Source organism: Doryrhamphus excisus, linkage group LG14 (assembly GCF_037039965.1).
Source record: "Doryrhamphus excisus strain RoL-2023G ecotype Guam linkage group LG14, RoL_Dexc_Guam_v1.1, whole genome shotgun sequence".
NCBI lineage: Eukaryota > Metazoa > Chordata > Actinopteri > Syngnathiformes > Syngnathidae > Doryrhamphus > Doryrhamphus excisus.
Window position 1 is genome coordinate 15,062,750 of NC_136370.1, and position 14,509 is coordinate 15,077,258.

At 42.5% G+C, this 14,509-nt stretch overlaps 4 protein-coding genes across 4 annotated transcripts in view; 2 read left to right on the top strand and 2 right to left on the bottom strand.

Moving 5' to 3' along the window:
• The window catches only part of LOC131140710 (pleckstrin homology domain-containing family G member 3), a 31,034-nt gene extending 27,517 nt beyond the window's left edge, over positions 1–3,517 (top strand). Inside the window, exons 18-19 of the mRNA XM_058091375.2 lie at positions 917–2,240; positions 2,418–3,517. Of these exons, the coding sequence (XP_057947358.2) occupies positions 917–2,240; positions 2,418–3,049 (1,956 nt within the window). The 3' untranslated portion in view covers positions 3,050–3,517. The remainder of the gene's footprint in view (positions 1–916; positions 2,241–2,417) is intronic.
• Positions 3,518–4,026: 509 nt separating this feature from the next.
• On the top strand, positions 4,027–8,193 carry xgb (x globin). Its single transcript, XM_058090348.2, has 5 exons — positions 4,027–4,421; positions 5,485–5,592; positions 6,655–6,775; positions 6,840–6,920; positions 7,705–8,193. The coding sequence occupies exons 1-5, from the start codon at positions 4,258–4,260 to the stop codon at positions 7,822–7,824; spliced, it is 594 nt and encodes a 197-aa protein (XP_057946331.2). The 5' UTR covers positions 4,027–4,257; the 3' UTR covers positions 7,825–8,193.
• On the bottom strand, positions 7,882–10,877 carry srp14 (signal recognition particle 14). The gene is made up of 5 exons (XM_058090351.2): positions 10,724–10,877; positions 10,072–10,144; positions 9,689–9,801; positions 9,571–9,603; positions 7,882–8,703 (listed from the first exon to the last, which is right to left on the bottom strand). The coding sequence occupies exons 1-5, from the start codon at positions 10,745–10,747 to the stop codon at positions 8,614–8,616; spliced, it is 333 nt and encodes a 110-aa protein (XP_057946334.1). The 5' UTR covers positions 10,748–10,877; the 3' UTR covers positions 7,882–8,613.
• Positions 10,878–10,980: 103 nt separating this feature from the next.
• On the bottom strand, positions 10,981–14,501 carry pld4 (phospholipase D family member 4). The gene is made up of 11 exons (XM_058090347.2): positions 14,451–14,501; positions 14,303–14,369; positions 14,067–14,227; positions 13,568–13,751; positions 13,369–13,489; positions 13,177–13,304; positions 12,918–13,118; positions 11,949–12,079; positions 11,701–11,866; positions 11,529–11,625; positions 10,981–11,464 (listed from the first exon to the last, which is right to left on the bottom strand). The coding sequence occupies exons 2-11, from the start codon at positions 14,348–14,350 to the stop codon at positions 11,262–11,264; spliced, it is 1,440 nt and encodes a 479-aa protein (XP_057946330.2). The 5' UTR covers positions 14,351–14,369; positions 14,451–14,501; the 3' UTR covers positions 10,981–11,261.
• Positions 14,502–14,509: the final 8 nt, after the last annotated feature.

The following is a 14,509-nucleotide window of genomic DNA, read 5'->3' on the forward strand; positions in this document are numbered from 1 at the left end:
CGTGAGCCGCATTGAGTTAACAAAATTGTCCAGGGGGGCCAGAACATATATTTAACACACACTATTTTATGCTTATAATTTTCCTTTTATTTTATGTGTAAAAGTGTTATTCTATCAGCTGTATGTTCTCTTTAAACATCAGACCACATTTAATTATGTAATTTAATTTTACAGTTTTGTTGTTTTTTTTTTACTAAATAAAACATCCGACTTGCAAGTCATGTTGCCAGTTTGTATGTTAAACGTTGAAATACTTAGAAAGCAACTGGTGGGCCGCATGTGGCCCCCGGGCTGTAGTTTGCCCACCCCTGTTCTGGGGTATAAATGGATGAAATGAACTGCCAAGATGGAGGATTATACACCCAGACTTTTACAACAAGGTATTCAAACTTTTCGTAGAGAAGGAGGCCGGACCCATTTTTGCGTCCCGTGGAGCTGCATTAGTACCTGCTTTCCTGCCGCCTGCCCCCCCACTGAGAATTAGATTTGGGGAGCAGCTGCAGCTCCCAATTGAAGCGCAGCTCCTGCCCCTCCGAGCAGAGGGCACATTAAGCTTACTTTTATGAACCTTATCTCCTCCCAACAGCTCCAAGCCCCCCACCCCTCGCCCCCTTCCACCCGGGTGCACATGCATGCACTCTAAAAACACCCAAAAAGTCATTTAGCAGCACTATTTTGATTATTATTGTAATGAGTAGTGGAGTGTTGGGGTTGAGCCACTCCAATCACCCTTTATTTGGATGTCTGATGATAAAATAAGATGAAAGAGCACACTATGGATTCTTTCAATGAAGCTGCTTAGTTGGTCCATTAAGGTAATAACGAGTGCAGAGTGCTTTCATTAGGATGTTTGTCCAGCTCAACGTGTCTACATACGTAGACGTACCTTTTTATGAACACACCTGTCATATTTCAGGTCCATTTGGATGATCTCCGCTCTCTAAACGATGTCCCTAAAATGGAGAGCGACCATCAGCAACCTTACTCACCTCTCTCTTCCCAAATTCAAGAGGATGTCACTCCAGAGTCTGCGGAGACCTCTGGAGAAACCGGTGAGGAAGAGGAGGGAGGTAGCGACTCGTCAGGTCTTCACCTGGAGGAGACGAGCGTGCTGATGAGCAGTGAGCTCTCTGAGGAGGATGAGGAGGAGGAGGAAGTGCTGGCGGGGAGTAGGAGCATCCTGCGGTGCTCCGTGTTGGATCAGGCAAGCGTCATCGCAGAGCGTTTCATCAGCGGCCTGTCCAGGCGGAGCAGCCTTGTTTCGGAGGATTTGGGCTCCGTGGCTTGCGCCTCACCTTTGACCTCCAATAGCGTCTTCATAAGCCCTTCAACCTGCGCTGACTATGAAGAAACCCCCCAGGTGTTGTCTCCAGAGCCACAGGTGACCTCTGAGGCTGATGCACCTTTGCATGGATTGGATGTAGAGCGCAGGTCCACGCTCTCCAAACAGGATCGCATCCTGATCCACAAGATCAGGAGATACTACGAACATGCCGAGAACCAAGATGCCAACTTCAGCATCAAGCGCAGGGAAAGTCTCTCCTACATCCCAGTAGGTCTGGTCAGACACCTGAGTCGACAGCTAAACAACATCCCAGACCAGAAGGCTGTCCCACTCCACAGGAAAGTCCTCTCTCGTCACCGGCCTACTTCCTGGTCTGTCTTTGACCTTCCGGGTTTGGAGAAGAGTCCAAACCAAGACTTTCACCAAAGGCCAGAGGAGTTTAAGACGAGATCGTCGAGTGTCACAGACTCTTCTACCACAGATGAAGACTTCCAACCTTCATCAGAGATGATGAAAGTCTGGCAAGACATGGAATCAGGGATGGAATTCCAGCAGACAGAAGAGGAGGAAAAGGCACACGGGGATCGTTTCGACTCCGTGCAACCGCCTCCAATCCTGGAGGAAAGTGAAACAAGTCCTGTGCTGCATACTTCAAGCATTTTAGCAGTCAACAGAAAATACCATGAAGATTCCAAACCTCGTAAGGCCTCAGTGCCTCAAGGGAAGAACCTGGTCCAACTCCCAAAGATCATTAGCTTCAGAGCAAGCGTGGATGAGGACCAGATCTTACAGGACATGGGCAAGATGAAGAATAAGGTTTTCCAGCTGGCGCGTCAGTACAGCCAGCGCATCAAGAACAACCGACCCATGGTCTGGCAGAGGAACCGAGATCCCTCGGGTCCGCAGGGCTTCAGGAACATGCCTGCTGTCCTCGAGGAGAAGATCAAGAAAAAAGGTAAATTAGGAAAGGAGTGGTTTCTAGAACCCAATGAACGAGCAGTAAGATGTAGTCTGCGTTTTTATTTTTTTGAAATGGGAAAGCTGCAGCTGGAATAGACTCCATGAACAGGATCAGCAGTTTTGATGAAGAAGTGAGATGTTTCCAATGTGTTGTGTTTTTGGCTGTGTGCAGGTAAACCCAACCTCAGACTGCCCTTGAACATTTGTGAAGAGATGGTCATCCATGAGGTGAATTCACCAAGCCCAGTCCACACCCCGAGTTCCGGAGCCAGCTCCCACAGCTCAGCCACTGGCCCGCAAAGCCCACAGTCGGAGAACTTCCACTGGCCTGACGTACAAGAGCTCCGCTCCAAGTACAACCCCTGTAGACTGGACGCCGACACCCCCCATGCCTCAAACACGTCGCTGGAATGTTCTACAGAGGAATGCAATGGCTGCTGTCACAACGACCCTCATCAAGTCACACACTGTCCTGCACCACAACCCGAGACCTGGTACAAGGGGAGGGGCGATCAAGAGTGGCCTCGGCCCCGCTCCAAGATGCTGCCCAGGTGGAGCTCTTTGGAGCACATGCTTGGATCTTATCCGCTTCACGAAGTGCAGAACCTTCAGGAAGCCGTGCAGACCTGCTGTTCAACCAGTCAGATGTCTCTGACGACAAAGGAGGGCAGCGTCCTCACAGAGGGAGACGAACCCCTCGACTGTCCCGCCAAGTCGGCCGGTCCGAGTTCAGCGAAGATGTCCGAACGTAATCTTGTGAAGACTTTACTGGAGAAGTTCCAAAGCTTCAGCACAAGCTCATGAAGATGTTCATCTTGAGAAACTTTTTGTGTACATTGTGGTCAGCTTTGGGCTCCCGGTGAGGATTGCTAAGGGATGTTCTTGTGTCAATGCAATGTTGTCGTTTAAAAGGTATGTTGCAATATTTGTACATTTTGGGACTTTTCTAACTCATTTCATGTAAATGTGTAAATAGTCCTCCTATTAATACCATTATTCATGCATTTGTTTAGTATTAAAGCAAAAAACATGGAGTTTCAGAGAAAAAATACCTCAACTAAGATGATTGTACACCAAAGAGCTTCCTTTGTAACAGCAGTCATGTCATTACGTACTAATTGTACTGTAGCCGTTTTCATGCATCACTGGAGCTTTACTTCTTTCTCAAATGTTGTATATTTTTATTGAATTATATTTATGAAGCTGTATTTTTGGCAAAGATTGGCGTGTAAATACATGTGGACCCCTTTGTTTTTCATTCCGTAAAACCTACTTGAATTTGCCATAGTTGCAATTTAAAAACAAACACAAATGGCACGTGGCACATATACACGTGACATGTAGTCCAGACGTTGTCTTCAGTAGACTGCATTCATGAATAAACTAGAATCAGGAAGTTCAGCATTTTACCACCTTTTTTCCTGATTCATTGAGAAACAAAACTGAAAAGTGAACTATATTAAATAAACATGTCTTTTTCTGACATTAGAATGTGGAAATCGGCTAATTTCAATTGATAGATTATGTGCTCGCAGAGTATCATGTTTCATAATTGTGTTTATTTAGTTGCAACTGTAGTCGCGAGTGGATTCTCTAGTTGTCAACTCTGTAGCATAAAAGTATTGATTGTATTTGCGTGTACACAGCCGTACATTTACAAACACGCTGAACTCCAAACAAGAGTATCGCTCTGCGTCAAGTTGGCTAGCTTTGGTTAAAGCAACACCGGATGTGAGGCGGAACAAACCTTCAGATTAAAAGTGTATTTCGTTCCTCCTTCCTGAAAAAGTGCGCTCACAGTATTGTATTTTGAAAGGAAAATACCGGAAATTGTAGCTCCACCGTGTGAGTGGTTAATGAGTCAAACACAGCAAAGCTGAGTGGCTCACTCCGCCACCAGAAGAAAACTCGCAACACACACACACTTTTCTCCCAACAATTAATAACTTCATAAACATTAAAACCCTTTGATATTTCAGAGGAAAAAAAACCGTTCTTTTTCTTTATGAAGAATGGGCTGTGCAATATCCGGCTTGGCTGAAAGTGCGGACTTGGGGGAGAAGAGCGTTCATCAGGATGGTGCACATCTGAGCCAAGATGACATTGACATGATCAAGGAGTCGTGGAAAGTTATCAGAGACGACATAGCCAAAGTGGGCATCATAGTGTTTGTCAGGTAAGGCACTTTTAAAGACAATTATGCATTTATTATACATCACTCATGTTATAATGTTGAGAGCCGAATCACGTGCTACAAAATGTATAAATACCGGAAGGAATTCAATTTAATTCTCATTTTATTGTGTTCTGGCCTCACTCGTGTAGCATTATCCTATCATTTTATAATCTTACAACATTTCATACTAATGCACAGCACTTCTTCCCTATACTATTGGCAACAGCATCCTAATGATTACAGTCTGTGTGTCCATTTAAATCAGCAATACAGCCTCCCCGGCCACTTCATTAGGTACACCCATACGCCAATGAGACCCAGTATGGCAAGAAACTTGACTGTCCCAATTGTAATTGTATTGTATTCTTTGACTATTTTATTGTTTAATGATCATCACAAATAAACGACAAAGTAAATTAATAATTATTTAATTTTTTTTTAAAAATGAGTAATTTCAGTGTGTTAGGTTTTTTTTTCATATATACGTACATATGGATGTGCAGTCCCCAGCTGCTAGATGTAGGGCACGGGGCTGTATTGTCACATGACTCTGGGCCCAATTACTGCCATGTGTCCCCAGTGTGACCTTTACAGTTCAGAAGATTGACCTTAGCGTGTTAGCCTGGAAATGTATGGGAGCTGTTTGTGACCACAGGATGGTACAGTAGCTTACAGTATATACTGGATGTAGTTTTTACAGAAAAACAGCTGAGACACCTTTTTTTTTTTTTACTGAGTCTTATGTTGTGTTCGCTACCACACAGGTTTGGTCTGGCATTATAGTGATAGTATCTCCAGTGATGCATTGTGGGTGCATGACTTAACGTCATGTAGCTCAGCAGGGCACCAGAATGTTCTGATTGGATGGCAGCGCACTTCAAAAAATACCTGATTGAACTGAAAAGAAGAAGACAATGAGATGATAGAAAGGTTCCAATCAGCTGAAGTGTACGTGTAAGGATGATGGTTGCAAGGTAGGGGTGGATGCATCCCTGCAGGGGGAGGAGGGTGCGTGACAAACGGCTTCACCCTTGTTTGTGTGATGCTGTTGTCATGGCTACAGGCTCTTTGAGACCCACCCCGAATGCAAGGATGTCTTCTTCCTGTTCAGAGATGTCAAAGACCTGGAGAGGCTGCGGACCAGTAACCAACTCAGAGCACACGGACTAAGGTCAGTCGGTCACATGAGCGCCTTCCTTGTACGCCTGCTACCGGGTATCTTCTCTGTAATGTTGTGTCACTAAGCGCCATTAACATAACAATGATCAAACATAACGTTGTATTACATTACCTTCACACTGCATGGACAAAGCTATGGCATGTCTGACATGATAGCGTAAAAAAAGCTCCTCCCATTCCCTGTGGAAGTGGTACTTTTTTGTTTGAATGCTGTATATTTCTTACCCACTCCATTTCAAATACTTAAGTTTAGACTAAACACGTCGTAGAGGCTAACTAGTTAGCTCGGTAGCTTGCTATGCTAGTGGCGGACATCTTTTATGTCTATGTAGTGATCCAACAAAGAATAATAGGAGTGCAGAGGTAACTATAGGGGTGTTATTTCATGTATACAGAGCTCTAATAATGATAAAAAACCTGTAATGGGAAAGTCCTAAACACGTTTTCTAAAATATTCCGTTTATTAATATTCATTAATTGCTTAATCCTCACTGCGGTGGTATGCTGGAGCCTATCCCAGAAGAAGCAGGGTACCCCCTAATTGGTCACCAGGTTTTGTTAATGTTGAATCCTACTTCATTCACTTATCACGGTGGTAATAATTAGTTTGGGGGGTTGTTTTTCTGAAATTATATTTAAAAAAAATTAAATAATACATGAAAAAAAATATATGGAGAAATATTTTTAAAAATAAGTGATAATGAAGCCAGGTTGCATACAGCACCCTAAGTCGCCAGATAATTCTAACTTTCCACTCCAGTGATGACAGAGTGTTGGAAACTTTGCAAAGCAGCCAATTATCGCCTGAGGAGATAAAGGTGCACAAGCTAACCTTGCGTAGCATTGCAGCACACACACACACACACACACACACGGGTCGACTTGTGCAAGTGTGAAGCCAATGAATGAATGCACAATCAAAGATATGTCAGCATTTGAGCTGCTGAAGCATGAAATGTCAGCACAGAGAGAGCTGCTTGTCACAGTTGATAGACGCCACAGAGATGACGTACTGCTCGCTTTTTTTTCCCCCTCTTTTCTTTTTTTCTTTTAGGGTGATGTCTTTTATTGAGAAAAGCGTGGCCAGGCTAGACCAGCTGGAAAGACTGGAAGCTCTGGCAGTGGAGCTGGGGAAAAGCCATTACCACTATAATGCCCCCCCTAAATACTACAGTGTAAGACCCCACATGAACTGCTTTTGTTTTATTACATATTATGACATCATCTTTATGTTTGCAGTACGTTGGAGCAGAATTCATCAGTGCTGTGCAGCCCATCCTCAAGGACAATTGGACCACCGAGCTGGAGGAGGCGTGGAAGGTGATGAGGCCACGTGGAACATGTCAACATGTACTGTACATGCCACTGGAGCATACAAAGTACATGCTGCTGTCATATGATGTCAATGTGCATTCTAAGTAATGGTAACGGTACACATTACATTCAAACAGCAGTGGTTTTTGCATCAGTATGAGGGCACAATGACCCTTTTATTTGTATATAATGCATCATAACCTAAGTGTCTTTGCATACTACCTATGGGTACATTTTTTTTTTAAATCAAAATAGGCTGTCATAAATATATTTGCTTTTACTCAGTTGACTTCAGAGCCAGCTAGCACTGTTACCTAAGAGTGGGATCAATTGTATTTTTTTGTATTATTATGTTATGTATCGAGGCTGCTAAATGCATTTTGGAGTCATGGTCAGGGCTTATTCTTTCAAAAACAGCTAATAGAAGAAAAATTTAGTTACATTTTCATAAGCACAATCTGTTTCATACTATACTTAACATAAAATACACCATTATCGTTTTAGACAGACATGCAGTATCTAAATAACAGCAACCGCGTGCTGTGCATCTTTGCTGCCCTCTTGTGGTGAATGGTTGCCATCGACCTAGTATTTGTCTACAATCGTGTAACTGTACTAGTCATTTTGTTCACCAGTGTTACACTAGTAGCAGTGGATTATTGCACAGGATGCATTTAAAAATGACTTTTCCATAATCTGTCCATTTGTGTACAATCACTAAAGTGGCACCAACTAACTAAACAAATTAACTTCCTATTATTAATGCTGACCAATTGTGTTTTGTGGTCAGACTTTGTTCCAGTACGTGACCGGCTTGATGAAGCAGGGCTACGAGGAGGAGTGTGAGCGACAGCATCAGGCAGCAGTCTCCCCAAAGGAGAGGGCAGACAAGAGGAACACAGCGCTTTGAGGGACCGTACAGTACAAATATTGATGTACATAATGTGAATACACAAAAGCAGTGGAGTGACTTTTAACACAGCACTTTATTTGTCAACTTAAATCCTGCTGCAATCCTCCGCCCGACACAACGCACTGGCTGGGACTTAGGATGCATCATCCGGAAATCAAACATGCCTTTCAGTACATCTGCAACGTGTACATATACTGTATGTTGTGCTATTTAGCTCCATAAAAGATATCGGATTCACGTTATGATGAACTGAAGCTTTCTTTATCAAGCTTTCTTTTGACAAAATAAGATGGCCGATGCGGCAGCTTTGTGTGGTCATTAAATGGGGGAATAGTTGTACTAAAAATTCAAAAATTGGTTGAAAAATTGGTTTAAAAAAAAGAACAAAAAAGAAAAAAGATTGATGTGTTTCTAAGCACCTCTTCTGAAAGTTCAATACATGTGTTTCTCAAGAGACATGGCTTTAAAAATTCTAATTTGAACATAAATAGGAAATAGGGAGCGTCGCCATGAAATAGACAAGAGGACAACAGACCGTTGGACTGCATGGATTGGGCACCAGCGATGACGACTGCCGAGAGTGGTCAATTTGTGCGGTACAACAAATCCTCGTGGATGGCACAAGAGTCGACGTAGAGGTGTTGTCATGGCAAAGTATGGAAGTGGTCGCTGGAAGGATGTACACAGATTCTGGCGGAAAGACCGGGGGGGGGTCGTTTGGGTTGGGTCGTGCCCCCATCCTTTCAGCTGGACCAGGGTCAGTTCATAAGCCTAGGAGTCTATTGCTCACTGGGTGGCTTTGGTTTTCTTGCTTTTGCTCTTCTTATCCTTCTTTTTCAGTCCATCCATGTGTGCTCTGAGTAGGTTGGAATATGCCTAGAAAGAGGTGGTCCAGTGGCTTATTAATGATAGCCGAGGTAAACACAACAAAGGTGATAGCACACGTGAATGGGCTGAAGCACGAATGCTGTAGAGCTGTGTGATCAGGGAGGGTGCTCAAAGTTTTTTTTTTTTATGGGAATAGAGTGTTAGCATTGGTGCACAACTGTAGGACCATACTGCCATATACAGTATTGCATTTTAATGAGGAGGTGATTTGCTTCTCGTCAAACCAGTTCTCATGGCTTGGTCTAAGGAAAGAATAATGCTGCATGGTGTGGATATAGTTGCATCAAAGATAATGAATGCAGCAGATTTAAAAAAAACGCTTGTAACATGTCTATTTGCGTTCTTACACCAAAACAGTGTGAGCTCCATAGCCAATCCCCCAGGCTTCCAGGGTGACATGTCCGATTGTCAGGCGGATTTCACACATTATTTTCAGGCAACTGGAAGCCCAACACTACGCCATACTTTTACCGCCCTCGCTGAACATTCTTCCGTTTTAGCCAGGGTGCTCCTCTTTACCCCTATTATATTGGACACGTTACGAAACACATAATAGAGAACAGCGCATGTACATTACATTTTTTCCATCCGACTTTATGTTATGAATTTATTTGCCCCCATCTCTTGGAGGCAGGGCCAACAACAACTGAATGTGATGTGATGTAAAACCCAGCAATAGCCTTTTGGCTAATTCTGGCATATTGACAGAAAAGCATATAAATATGCGCTGTCCCTGTGAAATAAAACTACTCAGACTTGGTAACTATCGGATAGATATACTATATGATGAGGATGTATGGTATAACATGAACACGGAAGCAGCCAACCATAAATGTAAAAAAATGAAACACATACCATCTGAAACTTGATGACCTCTTTGATGTTGACCTGCAAGAAAAGAGGTTGACTTCATGAAGACAAGCACACGTTATTCAGAAAGACACATACAATTAAAATCCAACAATAAGCTCACCACTGTGCTAATTTTCTTCTTGCCGTCTGAAGCTCTGAGAAGACATTTATTGTCAGCAGGCTCAAAGGACTCAGAGTGGCCTTTTCTGGGCACTGGCTTGGTCCTCCCATCATCTGGAGGGAAAGAGTCACAACATGTTTAACAGGGGGAACATGCACACCATTGAATATGGATAATATACCAACATTAGATACACTGGGACCTCAAAACCAAGTTCATTATGGGATGCCGGGATAAGGAGAAGCACTAGTATGCTAATAATGAAATCAGTCACATAGCCATAGACTTAGTCCTGGACTGCTGGATAGGCTATTGTGCTAATAGAGAATTAAATGATCAAGCAACCTGGAATCACAGGCGCAGGGTTACAGAAGCCTACTTACACTTTTTCAATGTGATGACAACACTACCGGAAGATCTGCACTTCTGGAACAAACGAGTGAGTTCTGTGAGGAACTACAAGAGAGAAGAAAATACACAGCAGTCAACTTCAAGCGTTCATGACAACTTCAAGAATTCAGACAAAATGTTCACAGAAACGAAGGTTCTAACGACAAACAAGTGATGCATAAACACACTAATCAGATTAGGTTAGGTGGAGTAAATATAAATACAATTGAACAGTTTAAGGGCCAGTGGTAGTCATTGTTTCTTACCAAGATGAGCCTCAAATAGTACATTAATTAAGATGAAATTCGAATAACTTCAATGACTTGGTTTTGGAAGAACAGTTTCTAACACAGAGATGACATTGTTACTAATACTAATACCTTCCTCAACAAATATTTTCCGTTTCAGACGAATTAATTCTCCTCGTGACTTTACCAGTTTAAAAAACATTTTCCGGTAATAGATATATTTACATTAGCTGGTGCTAGCTTCACCTACACTGAAGCTAGCAGTAAAGCGAACCAGACTCATGTTGATTCTGTCAGGCTTTAACGGTCGGCGTAGTCAAAATTGGAGTCTACTTCACTATTAATGATGACAAAATCCAAATCCAAATTTTTCAATGAAAATAGGCTGAGTTCTTACCGAATCGTTTTCGAGCAGCACCATGTTTGTGACTAAATGTAACCGTTAGCTTACTTGCCGCAAGCTAACAGCTAGAAGCACACGTACTACTTCATCCGGAGCCCCGCCTCTCAATAAACACTTCCGCTATGTTTGTCTTAATCACAGCGCCTCCTATTGGCGTGGAGAAGTAAAGTGAAACCTTCAACTTCCTCCTTTTATTTTAGACAACATTAATAAGCAACAACGTGCTTCACGTTACTTCAGATTCCGAGTCATTTGTTATTGCTTTAAAAACTGATTTAATCTCCAGACACATACAGACATAGACAAACAATTTTTAAAAGCATCTGCATTAAATGGACGGTTTAGAATTTTTTTTAATGAAAATAGGACATTTTCACAATATGTGACACAATACGTTCATTAATTCAGGTCTTCAGCAGTATAGAAAATGTATGGACACGTGGAAATAGTTCATATCAATAGTAGATATAAAGGTGACAAAAACAAAATAGTTGCAGTTAAATGCCTGAATATGGAAATACTTTATAATTGCTCATGATGACAGCATACATTCTGGGTGGTGTCCCAGGGTGGACAGGTTCACTGCAAAGTCAGAGTACCAGTCCCTGTTGAACACAGCCTTAAGCTGGCCGTGCACGGTCTTGGTCTTCCATAAAGGGTAAGGAGCTTGCTGGGAAATCACCAGACCTACTCCAGCTGTGTTTACAAAGTAGTCCCCTGACCAGTTGGATGTGCCTGCAAAGCAAAGATCTCATTAATAATTGATCAAGACAAAGGTCAGCAATTACTCAGTACTCACCAATGTAGGCCACTTTTTCAGACACCATGTATTTATTGTGGTTGATTCGGCTAAAGGGAATGTTTGTCTGGTTTCCCATTGGTACAATGTACAACTTCTAAATGCACACACACACAACAACTTGTAAAATCATATGTTGACTTCAAACAGGATCATTTGGTCAGCTCCTTACAATTTGGATCCTGATATTCTCCTGGATGCTGTTCAGTGAGGCGAGGGACTGAAGGAATGGCAGCATTGCAGGAAAGAAGCTTCCCCTGCAGCTGATAAGCATCCGGATCCTCACCTTCCTGTCAACTGCAGCTGTCCTGATGGCGGTGTCAATAAGGGGCCAGTATCTGCAAGAACAATACACTGAGGCCATAAACCAAAAAAGGTTGCTTGATTGGGCCATTTGTTTTTATTATTACTATCATTCACCTCCTGCGCTGTCGTGTGGGTAAATATTGCATGACAGCCACGTCAATGGAATGTTCAGCTTCTGAGATAATGGAGATAATAGCCTCCAGGTCTTGAGTCCGTGATGCAGGACAGAATGATGGAGGGGAACCCTTAATACAAAAAAAATACTTGTTGCATTACATTAAGGTCCTCATCAGTCAATGTCAAGTCAAAGTCAAGAATAAAGATTTGTATACAGATTTGGACATACATAAGCCGCACCGGACTATAAACTAATGCAGCAACGTTATAAAAGGGCATATTGTGGTGAGCATAAGCTCTTTATTTGCGAGGAGTCAATCATGAGCTGTGAAAAAAACTTACGACGAGCTTGTCAACACATTGGAAATTGCAGGAGGTCATTACTCAATTTAACAGTCGATAAACTCATCACACAGCAACCTAACACCCGAAAGGTGTACCTAAATATAGACAAAAAAGTAATAAATTATAAAATAAGTTTTCCCATAATGCACTGCGCCTGGGCAAAACATTTTATTAGGGTACAAGTGGCATATAAATGGGTGGATGGATGGACGGACAGCACCACAATGGCGCCTTGTCCAACTTAGGGAGCCAGAGAGTCCAGAGGGAGGCTGACATCATTGCAGCATCCTGACAAGCACCAATGAGTGCTTTGTTCAGACAAAATGCATTATGGGAAAACTTTAAAATCTATACTATTATAATTTTAAACTGTATATTTCTTAGGTACACCTTTTGAGTGCTAAGTTCCTGTGTGATGAGTTTAGTGTTCGTTGCAAGATGACACCATGAGCTGGCCTTTTATAGTGAGTGGCACATTATTTAAATGGTCGATAGTAATTCTGAAACAAAGGATTGAAAGTGTAAAGTCCGTCATCCGGGTACTGACCGTGCATTTCTCTGTGTTCCACTCACTTATGCACTGTGAAGTATATGGAAATATGGAAATAGCTAGAAACTCACTGCTATGTAGAGTTTGCTGGTGATGTTTCCATCTTTCACCAGCAGGGGGCGCGCTTTGTTGATGTGCGTGTCAAAGGTGCTTGGCCAAACAGCTGGCAAGGAGCTGTTGGGCTGTCCCATCACCCAGTAAGACAGGAAGATCTTATGGAGGTCTCTTGCCAGACTGGAGCAGTTATAGATGACCGCACCCAGTTCTTTGACCTACACAGGCACCCATGTAGTGACAAATATATGTTCTATTTTTATGATGTCACATTACCTGTGTCAGAGCCCTCCAGTCCATGTTGGCGCTGCCTACAAATACATGCTTTTTGTCCACTACCCAGAACTTGCTGTGCAGGACCCCATTTGTCAGGCGACCAAAGTTCACCTTACGCACATGCGCTCCTGCAGAGGATGGCCAGATAAATGGATGTCGGTGACAAACAAAAAGCATTTTACAAACCCAAACCTTTTTGTTTTAAGATCTTTAAATCAGTGGAGTTTGCTACAATTGAAGGAACGCTGGTCACTAGTCGGAGAGAGACGTTCTTGGAGGGAAGCGACTGAAGTTGTTCCAGGATTTCCCGCCCCTGTCATTGTCAAAAACAATCACATCACTATGATATCCATAAAGAACTTCAGAACCTTATGGTGTCGTGGGAACTTGCTAGTATATCAGACGAAGAGTTGACATTGATGTCCTTCCCAGTCAATGTCCAGTAAAAAGACACCACTTCCAGCTCTTCCGTTGCCATGGAGAGAAGATCTTTCCAAGCTTTTTCCAAAGGGATCCCGAATGTTACATTGGCTTTATATTTTACGTGTTGAGGAATACTCTCCACCAGACTCATACTGTAAAGGGTAATGTTACATTATTATGAGCATATTATATTAATATTACTCATGCGAGGGCCGTTTATTCTCAGAGGAGAAACCACATGGTAGCTCAGTGCCACACCATGAAAACCCCTGTCAGAGAGACTATACAGTAATCTGCAATATTGCAAATTTCCCATTTATTGCAGTATAAATTCACACATACGCCTCTTGAATCCCACTGAAATTTCCAACCCATTTAATAAAATGTCCCTCTCCATTTGTATGTATCATAAAATTGTTACCAAAAGAATGTACTTTAAACAAAACCGCCATCATTAAGTTGGTTACCTGCATTGGTCCACAGAAAGCTTATCACCATCTACATCCAGAGGAAGAATGACGTGACTCTGGGGAGCCCGGGGTCTCTCAAGCACAGCAATAGCAAGCAGAATGCCCAAGGTGGTGAGACTGGCCAATACCATAACAAAAGTCACAAGGTGCCTTGACCCCTGATGTGATAAATCAAATTCAGGGAAAAGTGTCACACTGTACAAAGCAATGTAACTGACAAAAAACAAACATACTTTTTTGTTTGACAAATAGTCACATAGGCTCTTGCACATGGAGATCATCTTTTCATAAACCAGCAACCTAATGGAGTTAAATAAAAAGAAACCAACGTGAGTTTATCCATGAAGTGTAAATAAACTCAAGTCAAAGGGTTGAACTCACGTGAAGCTGATGCAGAAAGAGTCCCACAACAAAGAACAAACAACAAATGTGCTTCCTCC